The 14,598-nt window shown below is 39.8% G+C and overlaps 1 protein-coding gene across 2 annotated transcripts; it reads right to left on the bottom strand.

The window, feature by feature from the left end:
- Positions 1 to 564: 564 nt before the first annotated feature.
- LOC146389560 (ubiquitin carboxyl-terminal hydrolase 37-like) lies at positions 565 to 5,977 on the bottom strand. 2 transcript variants are annotated; one of them, XM_084911300.1, is made up of 15 exons: positions 5,920 to 5,977; positions 5,356 to 5,621; positions 4,810 to 4,865; positions 4,400 to 4,490; positions 4,012 to 4,290; positions 3,832 to 3,888; positions 3,600 to 3,731; positions 3,384 to 3,507; positions 3,147 to 3,298; positions 2,942 to 3,041; positions 2,725 to 2,801; positions 2,439 to 2,547; positions 1,772 to 1,829; positions 1,445 to 1,602; positions 565 to 1,358 (listed from the first exon to the last, which is right to left on the bottom strand). In XM_084911300.1, the coding sequence occupies exons 5-15, from the start codon at positions 4,164 to 4,166 to the stop codon at positions 1,353 to 1,355; spliced, it is 1,128 nt and encodes a 375-aa protein (XP_084767426.1). In that variant the 5' UTR covers positions 4,167 to 4,290; positions 4,400 to 4,490; positions 4,810 to 4,865; positions 5,356 to 5,621; positions 5,920 to 5,977; the 3' UTR covers positions 565 to 1,352. The 2 variants fall into 2 exon arrangements, with proteins under 2 accessions (XP_084767426.1, XP_084767418.1); XM_084911292.1 differs by lacking the exon at positions 5,920 to 5,977 and having other exon boundaries at positions 5,356 to 5,439; positions 5,549 to 5,705.
- Between the last annotated feature and the right edge of the window lie 8,621 nt (positions 5,978 to 14,598).

Below are 14,598 nucleotides of genomic sequence, written 5' to 3'. Positions count from 1 at the left end.
TTAACTGATCTTGACTTTGTTGATTAAACGTTGCAAACCTGCCTTCAGTGTGTCCTGTACATGAGGTCATTTAGTACACCACAGCACGGTGAGTTTTTTGAGCTGATGAAGTTCAGCCAAAACAGGAAAAATGCAGCAGGAGACAGTAACTTGTTAAAATGTTATAAAAGGTACAATTAAAGATTTTCACCCTTTAATTGATCCAAGGATAAATGTCTAATTTGGTCAAAATTTTATAAGCCATTTCTGGAGAGACTGCAGTGGAAATGTTGTCACTTTTGGACTTTGCTACCTGCAGCTAAACATTTGCAGCTAAATCATTTATTTAAAAGCAGAAGCTGCAACTGATCGAGGGAATATTTGTCTGAAAACTTAAACTGAACTCCAAGGGTACCATTGCTCCAGCTTACCATCTTTACCTGAGTGAATCAGTTTGTTGAACAATCTAAATGATTCAGAAACTTCTGTGACATCAACTTAACTAAGGCTCATTACAAATTTCACAAAACACTGCTGAATACTTTTAATATTTTTTTATTAGTTATTTTTGTTTTTGTTGTTATTTTGATTTTAATAAAACAAAAAAAATAAAGAATTAAATAATTTCTTTATTTTTTAATTTAATTTATTTTACAAATAAATTAATAATAATATTAATAATAATAACAACAAATTAGTGATGTCAGCGTTAACGTCATTAGTTAAAATGACGTTAACGCTGACAGCACTAATTTGTTGTTCCCAGAGAGCAAGCCAAACACTGGTCCAGAAAAGGACGATCTCTAGTAGTGGTGCACTACTAGTAGATTTTGTTTTAACCTCCTAGGACCTGGTGTCCACATATGTGGACATAACATTTTGGGTTGTCTAGACCAAAATGCAAAATTTTGCTCTTCAAAAACCTGATATCCACTTATGAGGGAGGACATTACACTGCCACTGTTCAATCGAAATTTAAAATGAACGTCCTCATATGTGGATCTCATTGTTTTGAGAAACAAAAAAAAGATAGTCCGAATCTGATGTCTTTGTTTTTACATCGATCAGGTCCCAATCAACCCAAATGGCACAGAGAAATTAAAAATGCATGCCATGAAAGAGTTCAGGTCTTAGGATGTTAAAAATGTCCCTGCTGATGAGACCAGTGAATGTGGGGCGACGGTGGCAAGAAAAAACTCCCTCCTGGAGGAAGAAATCTTGGGAGGAACCAGGCTCTCTGGGAGGACCCTTCCTCCTGAGGGCAATACTTACCAGTACTTGTCCTCCAGTGTGCGATGGTGGGCTGGGACGACTGCTTTTCCTTCTCAGCATGATGATGACCTTAACTTCCTTCCTTCCTTCCATTTCCTGTTTCAGAACTGAGAATGAAGACAAAACTGGTTAACAAGGTAACAGGACATTTAAAAATTCTCTCACTTCAGGATGAGATGCTGTGTCTTCTTACGTTTCTCTTGTAAAACAGGATGTAGGCCGAGTGCTGCTGTTCCTCACAAGCTGCAGATCCAGTTGTGTGGAGCACCTGTGCGTCATTATAGGTGAGCCAGCGATCTGATGTAGAGTGCTGACTCTCCTCAGGATGGACAGAACTACAGATGTAGTGTCCTGAAATCACATTAAGACAAATGAATCCAACTTCTGGAAGTCAACTGATTCAAGCAAACAGTGATTTTGACTTAGTGCTTCTTAGAACATCAAAAGCTTTTGTGTGTGAGTCCTTCACTGAAAAGTAGCAAGTTTTCATTTTCTGTTTGTAACAAGTCTGTTGTTTTACCTGACTCTGTGCCTCCATAATGACTGATGATGCTGACAAGACTGTAACAGCCACCACCCTGAGAAGGAACAAATCCAAAGAGTGTTAGTTTCATAAAGTCTCACATCAGTGCCATAATTAAGCTGATTTGCTGAGGCTACGTCCACACGAATGCGTTTTCGTTTGAAAACACATCGTTTTCTCTCCGCTTTGACCTCCCGTCCACACTGAGACGGCGTTTTCCTCAAGGAAAAACACAGCATCTTGAAAACGCTCTCGAAAACGCATACATTTGAAAACGGAGCTGTCCCGTCGCAGTGTGGACACTCGAAAACGCAGACTTTCTAAAACGATGACGCATTTTAGTCATGTGATGCAGTCATGTGAGCAATTAAACAAAGATAGCCGAGTGCATTATACAGCAGTTGTTTTGATTGCTCTCAACTTTGACAGCCCTAAAAAAGATTAATATCAGTTTGTACATGCTCCGGATAGCTTTTCTTCAAATTCTGTAATTCTCACTCACTTTTGCGCATGCGCAGGACTGGAACGTAAGCGTTTTCGGCCGTTTCAATGCAGATGCACAACTATTTGAAAATGACTGAAAACGCTAGTGTGGACACGGAGTTTTCAAATCTATCCGGGCTAGTGTGGACGTAGCCTGAGACGTTCTGCAGTCTGTTTTTACCTGATTGGATGGCACCACCAAGTCCCTCTGCAGCCTGACGGGGTCATCCACCTTCTGAATCTTGTAGGTTTGTGTAAAGCCAAACCTCTTCAGATGCAAGATCAGAACTCTGGCAGAAAAGAAAAAAAACACAAACAAGGTAGAAAATAAGAAGAATGAGTGTCAAACACAAACAGAAGATGGGAGAAAACGACTGCTCAAGTATTGTCTCGAAAAACTCTGATATTTGATGCGCCACAGTTTGGAAACCTGGTCAGTCGATCAATTCTGATGTGACCTTACTCACCTTGGCAGTGTATCAAAAGACGACTTCAGTTCTGAGGCCGTCCCTCCACAATCACAGCGAAATTCTATTTCTTGTTCCTGAACAACAGCACAGAGAAAACAGGCTTTATGGTAGAAAGAAATCTCAACATATGCACACACACATACACACAAACACTAACAAAAAAGGTGTGTTAAGATCGCTGACACTACAACTCTATTGGAATTTGTGATCTTACCTTCAAGTATGTCTCTAACATGTTTATAACAGACCCCTCTGGAACCAGGTCAAGAGACAAGCTGGTGAATTCCTCTTGCTGTGATGATTGGTGACCGCAGCTACACATTTCAGGAGTAACGTAGTTAAAGTAAAGATCAGGTAGGTGGAAAAGAGGTATATGAAAATATTGCAACCAGCTCTGCGTTTCTGAAAGACAGGCTTACCTCTTGCATGTCCTCATGTTTTCCATTTTAAAAATGTGATGGTCTTCTACTGGGCAGGTATAACTTTGGCCCAGCAGAGCTGCGTTCCTCTCCAGGTGAGGTGCGAGCCTTTTGACCTCATTGAGGAACAATGTTAGGAATTCATGAGCGTCCTGAAAGAAAAGCAGAGAGATTTAAAACAGTACATCAAAATCAGAAGGTAAAGCAAAAAACGAAATGTCCAAATAGCTGACGCACTTTCTGTGCACTGCCGGTGTATTCAGGAGCTTGATTGCTGAATGCCTTCTTAAAAGCTCTTAGGTGGTGATCTTTAAGGCCATAATCTGTTGACTCATGACAGTCCCTGACATCAATGAGCCTTCTGTAGAAAGGAAAGGGTAAACAGACATTTCTGCTGTTAGATCTCTTTGTTCTTCAGGTTTTTGAAGAAAGTAGAAGGTTGACGTAGCGCACCTTAAGAGCTGAGCTTCTGGATCTGTGCTCCACAAAACCTCCTGACGCCCGATGTCTCTTATGAACTCCTCAATGTTGAGGAGGCTCTGCAGGCAGGAGTTCATGTAGCAGGTGTTTCCGATGTTTGGAAACCTGACACACACGCACAACGTTTACAGTATCAGTGTAAAAGAATTCATTTTCTCCACTTTGACAAAGTGAGCTTTGGTCTTTGTGCACCACGTGTACTCACCCGAAGCAGTCTGTAGTCTCAGTTTGACTTTCTATTATTTTTCCACCGCATGCTACACTGCTCCAAAAAGGTAAAAACACGAACACAAAATTAGGAAAGATGTCAGGATGCTGAGCAGTGTATGTGCATGTATGCATGAGCTTTGAAGTTGAAACATTTTGGAGGACGTCTTTCTCTTACCTGTTAAACACATGCTCCCATCCACTCTCTTGGTCCAGAAGCTCCATAATCCAAGTGTCCCAACTCAGGTCTGCTGGGATCTTTTCCGTGGTGCTTCTTACCTGATATATATATAGGACATAGCTGTGTGCCTCATTGCTCTTAATTGCTCTCATTTAAATGCTTGATGACAGTGACTCTTTCCATAAAACATACCTTCCCGGATTTAAAAAGAGACCAGCGAGACCTTTTTTGTGTCTTCACAGTGTTGCTCTCTGCCTCTGCATCGCTGTCAGTTTGCTGCAGAGGACGAACAAACATAATGTTATTAAAAAAGTAAAGTCACTTAAAATTAACAAGTGCAATTTAAAGAGAATGTGCATTTCATATGTTTTGTGTAAAAGCAAACCGAGGAACAGCAGAAGAAGTGTCTCCATTTTCTCTTCTTTTGACCATTTTCAGGGTTAGCTGGTGTGGCAGCAACAGAAGCATCCGGGATGCTGATGAGGACAAAAGTGTAAATGTTGTGGAAATTTATAAGAAGGAGTACATTTTGCTAATACAGATTGCTAATAAAAAGGAATAACTGTAATGGAATACCAACATGAACAAAATCATGTATTTTATACATTTACACTCTACATTTTCAAACGCTAATCTCTGCATCCATATAAATAATAGACAAGACTAGAAGTAGTAAAAAAGATGCAAATACACAAGGTGGAAGAAAAATGCCAATAAAAGGGAAATAAAAGAGCTCCAACTAAAGCACTGCTATAAATATCTCCAGCAGCATTAAAGAGTGGCGCATTTCTTTACCTCTGATGAGACGTAGAAGGAATTTCCTTCTCTGCCACGTTTTGTTTGTGTAATTTCTGTTTAGAAACAAGAAAACCAACATCAGTAATGGCATAAAACAAACATACCAAGTGGGTCTCTCCATGAAAAGTGTCCAGTTAGAAAATTTGGTATTATTTCATATTATTTATCACTTTAGTGAGCTGTCAGCTCATGAAGCAGATATATAGGAATATCTTTAAATAAAATAAAAACAATTTATTCATGCTTTAAATTGAGTTTTAAAGTTTGTCCTATGAGATACAAAATCCTTCACTTGGTTCTGATCAAAATTCAGTTTTTACAGAAATCATCCATGAAGCTTCAAAAATGCTTATTCACCATAAAAAATATTTAGAGAAACATCCTGCAAGTCTCTTCGAACTTACCTTTCTGTGAAAAAAAAACGTTTAAACATCTTTGAACTTAATTTGAGGACATAGCTGTGTGCTAAATTGCTCTTAATTCTTCTCATTTAACTGTGATGAGTAAATGCTTGATGACAGTGACTCTTTCCATAAAACATACCTTCCAGAATTTAAAAAGAAACCAGCGACACTTTTTTTGTGTCTTCACAGTGTTGCTCTCTGCCTCTGCATCGCTGTCAGTTTGCTGCAGAGGACGAACAAACATACGTTTATTAAAAAAGTAAAGTCACTTTAAATTAACAAGTGCAATTTAAAGAGAATGTGCATTTCATATGTTTTGTGTAAAAGCAAACCGAGGAACAGCAGAGGTGTCTCCATTTTCTCTTCTTCTTTTGAACATTTTCAGCAACAGAAGCATCCGGGATGCTGATGAGGACAAAAGTGTAAATGTTATTTTTCAAAGTGGAAATTTTTAACAAGAAGTACATGCTGGAGATTGCAAATAAAAATGAATAACTGTAATGGAACAAAATCATGTATTTTGTACATTTACACTCTACATTTTCAAACGCTAATCTCTGAATCAATATAAATTATAAACAAGACTAGAAGTAGTAAAAAAGATGTAAATACAAAACACCAATAAAAGGGAAATAAAAGAGCTCCAACTAAAGCACTGCTATAAATATCTCCAGCAGCATTAAAGAGTGGCACATTTCTTTACCTCTGATGAGACGTAGAAGGAATTTCCTTCTCTGCCTCGTTTTGTTTGTGTGATTTCTGTTTAGAAACAAGAAAACCAACATCAGTAATGGCATAAAACAAAGTATATGGTATGAAAATACAAAATCCTTCATTTGGATTCAAAATTCAGTTTTTACAGAAATCATCCAAGAAGCTTCCTTAAAAGTTTCAAAAATGCTTGTTTACCATAAGAAAATATTCAGAGAAATGTGCTGCGAGTCTCTTCAAACTTACCTTTCTGTGAAAAAGAAGTTTAAACATCTTTGGACTTGATGCGATCGCAGCGAAAATCTCCTCAGCTTTGCAAAAGTTCAACTGAAAACAAGCAGTCAAAGGTTGTATATTTATAAACTTTCAGCATAGAATGTTCATACCCTGAACAGCAAACATCATCATTATGATGTATGGGGCTAATTTGCATATTTTGGAATGTGTGCTCATTTGAACTGTGTGGTACTCGTCTCCAAGCAACTGCTACAAAAACAGGTCAAGTCAAGTGGCTTTTATTGTCATTTTAACCACGTGCAGAGGTACTGTACAGAGTGAAATGAGACAGCGTTCCTCCGAGACCCTGGTGCTATATATGACATATACGGACAAACCCAGGACTACATAAAGTGCAGTGTGCATAAACTGCAAAAATAAACAAGACAAAACAGTGCAAAACTAGACAGAACAGGACGATACAGACACAAGACAATGGAAATGTGCAAAATGCTGAGTATTGTGCAAAAGTAACTTGGTGTCTGTATGTATGTGTGTGTGTGTGAGATACTGCAGATAAGTGCTTGGTAGTGACGTGTGTGAAGGTGTGCGTGTGCCAGTGCAGTCACTGAGTGTTCAGGGGTCTGACGGCTTGTGGGAAGAAACTTTTCCGTAGTTTGGTAGCGAGGGCCCGGATGTTCTGGGACCTCTTTCCAGAAGGCAGCAGGGTGAAGAGTGTGTTTGAAGGCTGTGTGGGGTCCTCCAGCAAGCGGGTGTTATAAGGAGGGGAGAGGGGCTCCAATGATCTTCTCAGCTGCTCTCACAATCCGTTGTAGGGTACTGCGATCCAATGCGCTGCAGTTACCATACCAGACAGTGATGCAGCTACTTAGGATGCTCTCGTTAGTCCCACTGTAAAAGGTGGTGAGAATGGATGGTGGGAGATGGGCTTTCCTCAGCTTCTGCATGAAGTAGAGACGCTGCTGGGCCTTCTTGGTTATGGAGCTGGTGTTGAGGGAGCAGGAGAGGTTCTCCGCCAGGTGGACACCAAGAAATCTGGTCCTCTTCTTGACGACCTCCACAGAGGATCCATTGATCTTAAGTGGGCAGTGATCCCACTGTGCTCTCCTGAAGTCAACAATCTCTTTTGTTTTGTCCACGTTCAGAGACAGGTTGTTGACTCTACACCTCTACAGATGGCCCGCAGTGCAACCCTTCAGCTTCCTAGTAGATGCACCAATATACAAATTTAAAGACCTAGGAGACTTACGTCTCGTCACAGAGTTGTAGCATTCACAACATTTTCAGAAAACTTGACCTTTGAACTTGAGGTCAAGGTCACTGATATTCAAACTGACCCCAGAACTTTAGTAGATGCACCAATGGCATCAATTCAAAATCCTGCCCCTCGTTCTCGAATTATTGTCTTGACCAAGCTGAGTATGCAATTATGAAACAACCATTTCCCATTTTTATTTCACTATCTGTAACTACGACAAATAAACAGTATTTGGGACACAAGTCACTATTAAAGTGGTTAGTGAGACTCCACATCTGATAACAGTATAACACACTGCTTATTTATGTAAAATTGTCATCAATAAATGTGTTCAAAACAGAAGCTACACTGGCTTTAAAAGTTTTTGTTAACTCTGACTACCTGTCTGCTCTTACCTGTTTCTTTTGCTCTCTGCTGTCTTCATCCTCCATCCAACTCTACAGCTATTGTTAGGGATGACATGATGAAACTGAAGGGTGTCTGGGCACTGAAAAAAGAAGAGAGATTGGATTAGGCTGCAGCTGGCGTGCCATTCTCTCACTTCAGGATGAGATGCTGTGTCTTCTTACGTTAATCTCGTAAAACAGGATGTAGGCTGAGTGCTGCTGTTCCTCACAAGCTGCAGATCCAGTTGTGTGCAGCACCTGTGCGTCATTATAGGTGAGCCAAGGATCTGATGTAGAGTGTGGACTCTCCTCAGGATGGACAGAACTACAGATGCAGCAGCTGTTTCCGATGTATGGAAACCTGACACACAAACACAAAGTTTACAGTATCAGTGTAAAATAATTCATTTTGTCCAGGTTGAGAAGGTGAGCTTTGGTCCTTGTGCACCACGTGTACTCACCTGAAGCCGTCTGTAGTCTGAATTTTATTTTCCATTATTTATCCACCGCCCAAATGTTTCACTACGCTACTGCGAAAAGGTAAAAACACAAACACACAATTAGACACTGAGCACTGGATGTGCATGTATGCATGAGCTTTGAAGTTTAAACTTTTTTTTTTTATCATCAACAATTTTTATTTATTTCATTTTAAACTTCAATAACAGAGCTTAAGGATAACTACATAAATAAACAGTTTTAAAAACAAACAAACAAAAACAAAACAACAACAAAACACAACAACAACAAAAAACAAAACAACAACAAAACAAAGGGAAGTTATCCTATTCTTTCTTCGCACACCAATCCCCACACCACCACTCTGTCATTACTCCTCTGTTCTTCAAGTTACAGAAAGCCAGCTTGTAAAGGGGACCAAATACAATCATATTGAGGCAATTTGTTTAATAAACCATAAGTCACTTTTTCGTAAGACGCCAACTTAGCCATTGTCTTTAGCCACTCTTGATAGGGAGGGGGGTTCTTTTTCCGCCAATGTCTTAGCAGGACCCGTTTGGCCGTAGTAAGAGCCAAAATAATCCATCTTTTTGTATAACTGGAAAAATCTCCATCAGAAAGTTCTGTGGTTATACCAAGTATGGACAGTTTTGGTGAGATACCAAATCTCCTTTTTAAAACACTGAAAATTACCTCCATTATATTTTCCCACCAATCCCGAAGTGCCGAACAGCTCCATAAGATATGTAAAATCGAAGCATTTTGACCATCACATCTCCAACATTCGTCCGTAGAGGCCAGGTTCCATTTATACAATTGTTGCGGTGTTCGATGCCACCTATGGATTATCTTAAGTTGAATAAATCTACTGCCTGTTTCTTTACACATAGTATTAACATTTTGAAAACATGAATCCCATTCAACTGAAGATATGTCCAATGCCATGTCCTGGGCCCAGTAGCCCTTAACTTTAAGGAGAGGGTCAGCTGACCGTTCTTGCAATAAGTGATAAATCTTAGCGTTGGTACCTTTACCCAAGGGTGATCTTGAGAGCAGGACTTCCACAGGGCTGCCCACAGGACAACTCAAGGGGGTTCCCAGCCACTTCGATAATGAACTATGTATTTGGACATATCTCCAGAATTGATTACGCTGCAACTTATATAACTCTACAATTTTATCAAAGCTTAGTCCCACAGTCAAATAAATCTGATACATTAAGGATGCCTGCTTTACGCCACTGTAACCAGTCAACCGATGTCCCTCCAATCAAAATTCTTTTATTACTCCATAAGGTTGCCGAAGGTGATTTAATAAAGTCCCAGCGACCTGCCCTATGTAATTTAAACCACAATGTCTTTGCAATTATAGGATGGGTAGTTTTATGACTGGTATCAAACAGCTCCCTCCAAGGAGAAATACCGCCATTAACTTCCGTCTCTATATGGGACCAGATGGGTTTAACTGGTGCAGTAGGTAACCAAGCTCTAAGTTGTTTCACGTTCATCACCCAATAATACCATTGGAAATTAGGCAATGAAAAACCTCCTTGTTTTGCACTCGCTTGAAGTTTCTTAATACTTAAACGATGCGGTGAGCTACCCCAAAGAAACTGCCGGATTAAAAAGTCTAGATCTTTGAAATACTTATCTGGAATGTGTAATGGAATATTAGATAAAATATAAAAGATCATGGGTGCAGTCATCATCTTAATACAACTAATTTTACCCCATATTGTGAGACGTACTCTGGACCATCTACCAAATTCCATTTTTATTCTTTCAAACATTGGCTCCATATTTGCTCGAACCATCTTAGTGTAATCCGAGGTAATTTGTATCCCCAAATACCTCAAACCATTCACGGACCACCGAAACTCCCACTGTTTAAATAAAGTATGGGGGCAGTGTCCTGACTTAGGCATTGCCTCTGATTTATCCCAGTTGACGCGATACCCTGAAAGCAGCGTAAAGCTTTCTATACATTCTAATAGGGCTGGAATTGACTTCCCAGGCTGGGTCATGAGTAACAACATATCATCTGCATATAATAGAAGCTTATGTTGACTATTACCCATCGAAATTTCAAATATATTTACATTATTTCTCAGTTTTTGTGCCAAAGGCTCTATAGCAATTACAAAAAGACCGGGGCTAAGGGGACAACCCTGTCTTGTGGATCTCTGTAAAAGGAATAGGTCTGATATGAGCCCATTCGTCAATACTCGCGCTGAAGGCGAATCATATAATATCTTTATCCACCTAATAAAATTGTCACCAAAACCAAACTTTTATAATGTCTTAAACAGATAATCCCACTCAACACAATCAAAAGCTTCTGCAGCATCCAGCGATAGGGCCACTGTTGGATATACTGAATCATATACATAATTTTGCAAATTAACCAACCGCCTAATATTATCTGAACCATAGCGGTTTGGAACAAAACCAGATTGGTCTGCATGAATTATTTTCACCATTACTACTTTTAATCGACCCGCTAAGACCTTTGCCAAGATTTTTTGGTCAGAATTCAGCAAAGATATGGGGCGGTAACCACTTGGGTCTAAAGGGTCTTTCCCAGTTTTAGGAATAAATGTTATAAGTCCAGAGTGCATTGACTGAGGTAATGAGCCTACTTTGAACGCCTCATTATAAACATCGAGCAACAGGGGACTTAACATATCCTCAAATGCTCTATAGAAATCCAATGGTAACCCATCTAATCCTGGAGCTTTATTAAGTGGCATACTGTTAATTGCACGGGTAATCTCCTCCACTGTAATTGGAGCATCTATAATCTGCTGGTCAGTAGTAGAAAGCTGTGGCAGGTTTAAATCAGTAAAGAATGCTTCGAATTTCTGTTCATCTAAACTCCCTTGTGTAGAATAAAGATTATTGTAAAAGGCCCTGAATCCATCATTTATATGTCTAATAGAAGTTGAAATAACCCCATCTGATTGTCGTATGCCTGGGATATGGTTCATACCGTCTTTCTGTTTAAGACGGTATGCTAATAAACGACTCGGCTTTTCTCCCATTTCCCAATATGCTTGATTAATGCGAAATAAAGCGTATTCTGCCTTTCTGTTGTACAGTACATTCAACTTATATTTAACTTTAACGATTTTATTCAACGTAACTCTGTCTTTTGTATGGGAATGTACTGCCTCAAGTGCCTTTAATTTGGCTTCTAACGTAATGATATTCTTGTTAGCTGCCTTCTTTTTAAAGGAAGCGTAAGAAATTATCCTCCCCCTTAAGTATGCCTTCATAGCATCCCACCAAGTAGCCAATGTAGTGTCCTCTCGCTTATTTGTCTGTTTGTAAAATTGTATTTCATCTCTTATCAATTTAATAAACCCAGAGTCTTTAATTAAGGACACATTTAAATGCCATCTGCGGCTTTGAGGAATCTGTAAAATATTTCCAAGACATAGAAAAATTGGCACATGGTCCGAGATTACTATATTACCAACACTTGAATCTATAGAGTTATTCACTAAGGCTTCAGAAATAAGAAAGTAGTCGATTCTAGTATAAACATTATGAGGCGGAGAGTAAAAGGAATATTCCCTGCCTTCTGGATGCATTGTCCGCCAAATATCATTCAGACCTAAATCTGAGGTCATCTGCCTTATGGCAACTACAGATCTACTCTCTGTGCCTCTCCTAGGAAGTGATCTATCTAGGTCTTGATCCAGTATTTGATTAAAATCTCCTCCTACCACTATTTGTGCACCTTCTAATTCCAAAAGATACTGTGACAGGTTATGAAAAAAGGCGAGTATGTCCGCATTAGGTGCATAGATATTGCATAAAATTATTGGTGTGTCCAGTAGCTGTCCATAAACCAATATAAATCTACCTTCCTTATCTGTTATTAATTTTGTTTCAGTAAAGCTAACTGCTTTATGAATCAGAACCGACACTCCCCTACTTTTACCAGTTCCAGGACTGGAAAAGACTTTACCTACCAAGGAACATTTAAGTTTTAAGGCTTCTGACTTGCACATGTGCATTTCTTGAATAAAGGCTATATCAACTCTTGATAACTTTAGATATGTTAACATTTTCTTCCTCTTAATCCCGTTATTCAACCCCTTAACATTCCAGCTGGCTATTTTGAAATCTGTCTGTCTATCCATGTTATATGTTGTCTCCTTGACCTGGAGACAACATATAAGATGACACCGCCATGGACCTCAACCAGCAGGCTTTGTGTTACCTGTTTCTTTATACAGGAGCATGTAGGGGTGGACTGCCTTTTTATTTGATTACCCTGTTCTCGTGTTTTTGTTAGTTAGGGACATTTTGGGGGACGTTATACTCTTACTTGTTAAACACATGCTCCCATCCACTCTCTTGGTCCAGAAGCTCCATAATCCAAGTGTCCCAACTCAGGTCTGATGGCATGTTTTCAGTGGTGTTTTTAACCTCTTGGGAACTTTCACTACATTCCTTACTTGATGCAGAAAGAAGAAACGAGTCAGGGATGCATAGCAAGCACAACAAGACACCAGCAGTCCAGACCTTTCACCAACTGAAGACATTTGCAGCACCATAAAACATGACAGAGAAGAGCTGGGACTATGTGAAAGGGTGAAGTGCTGCAGTAAAGTTGCAATGGTCCTATCTTTTATACAGTCTATGGTTCACTCTATTAAGATGTGATTATTTCCAAGGCCCATTTAGTTTTAGTTAGCTGAAGCTAAACCAGAAGTTAAAACGAGATGGTGAAAAACATTTTTAGTTAATGTTACGACTGTTGTTGTAATGTTGTCTCATATGTAAATCTGAGTGTGCAGGTGCCTTTCCGTGATTGGTGCATCCATGGGACGGCCCATACAGATTGGCTCATGACCTGGAGACAACATATAAGATGACACCGCCATGGACCTCAACCGGCAGGCTTTGTGTTACCTGTTTCTTTATACAGGAGCATGTAGGGGTGGACTGCCTTTTTATTTGATTACCCTTTTCTCATGTTGTTGTTAGTTAGGGAGATAAGACATTGTCATTTGGTTTTATTCTTTTCATAAATAAGTTTTGTACATCCTTTAGATACGGTCCCTTTTGTTTGTTGTTTTGGGGTCCACCCCGAAGCTATAGTTCGCTCCTTTCCTTTGTTAGAATTCAATCACTGTAAATAAATCACCATCAAAATTGTACTGGTTGTGTGATGTGCTGCTTGGGGTCAGACAGGGGTGGATCACCCTTATATTATGGTCTGGCCACCCCTAGAATGGCCATAACACTAACTAAAATGAAAATTAAAACTAGACTTATAACTGGCTGGCTGGTGTCCTTACCAGTGACCTTGGGTCTGAACTGTGGGCTCCTCTTTCCAGGTGTTCGTACTGCCTGAGTGGGACCAAGATGTGCCGTCTTGCCTCTTTTGGGTTTTCTGCATGTTTCTGGCTCAACATGCAAGTATCCACTTCTTGACGTTCGCTGTTGGTTGCAGCCACTTGAGGTTTTTGGGCTCATTTGGGTTCTCAACACTGGGTGACTTTGATGGGAGTGAAAGCATCCTCACAACATAAATCACCACACTACCTGCTTTTGTTTCAGATTTTTTCTTTATCCTTGTTAACATGTTTGGGTACTGGGTTTGCCTGTAATGCATTTTGTGCTCCAAAAGCTGTTATTTTGTGCAGCTGTGCTCCAAAAGCTGTTAGCATGACCTTTCTTATCATTAGATTGTGCCACACCAGCACCTGAGAGAAAAGCTTTGAGTTTGATTTTGTGTTTTGCAGGCACTCAGGAGAATAAGTCATGATGTTTCTTGTGTTTGTCATGTTAGTATCTCAGTGCTTGTCAATCACCAGTCAACAGTGTCACCACTGTGAACAACATCCTGCGACCGTTTGAGCCAAAACCTTCGAGAAGTCCCTGCAGCCGCTTCAAAACTCATCACTGAGCTCGATCTCTCTTTTAACACGCTGGAGACAACAATGAAAGATGACTTTCTTTCATATGCTGCTTTGAGGGCTTTGTTCGTGAACAACAACAGAATCAAAACCATCCATGAAGAGACATTTCACCCGCTGATTAATTTGGAGAAACTGGACTTCCACAAACCAGTTGGAGACTTTGTCTTCTGGATGGTTTCAGAACCTGATTTCTCTCCACTATTTCAATCTTTTGGGAAACAAATATACAACACTGGGTCCGGGAAACCTTTTCCTGCCACTGAGGAGCTTGAAGACCCTCCATTTTTGAGGAGCTTTCCTTCAGTCTGTCAGTGAAAGGGATTTTTTTTTTAACCTTGAAACTGCCGTGACCCTGTCCAAAGACCAACTGGCCGGGTCAGTCATGGATATTCACAA

The sequence above is a fragment of the Perissodus microlepis genome, chromosome 3 (assembly GCF_051167445.1).
Source record: "Perissodus microlepis isolate ML-2025 ecotype Zambia chromosome 3, ASM5116744v1, whole genome shotgun sequence".
Lineage (NCBI taxonomy): Eukaryota > Metazoa > Chordata > Actinopteri > Cichliformes > Cichlidae > Perissodus > Perissodus microlepis.
This window is presented reverse-complemented; position numbering and strand designations above follow the sequence as displayed.

What these genes read in the sequence shown, in the direction of transcription:
- LOC146389560 (XM_084911300.1), bottom strand. Translation starts at nt 4,166, where the DNA reads ATGAGAGCAATTAAGAGCAATGAGGCACACAGCTATGTCCTATATATA. An exon ending in GAGACTACAGACTGCTTCGG is followed by an intron (nt 3,732 to 3,831) that starts GTGAGTACACGT and finishes CGTGTGTGTCAG; the next exon opens with GTTTCCAAACATCGGAAACA. An exon ending in TCTTTTGATACACTGCCAAG is followed by an intron (nt 2,548 to 2,724) that starts GTGAGTAAGGTC and finishes CTTTTCTGCCAG; the next exon opens with AGTTCTGATCTTGCATCTGA.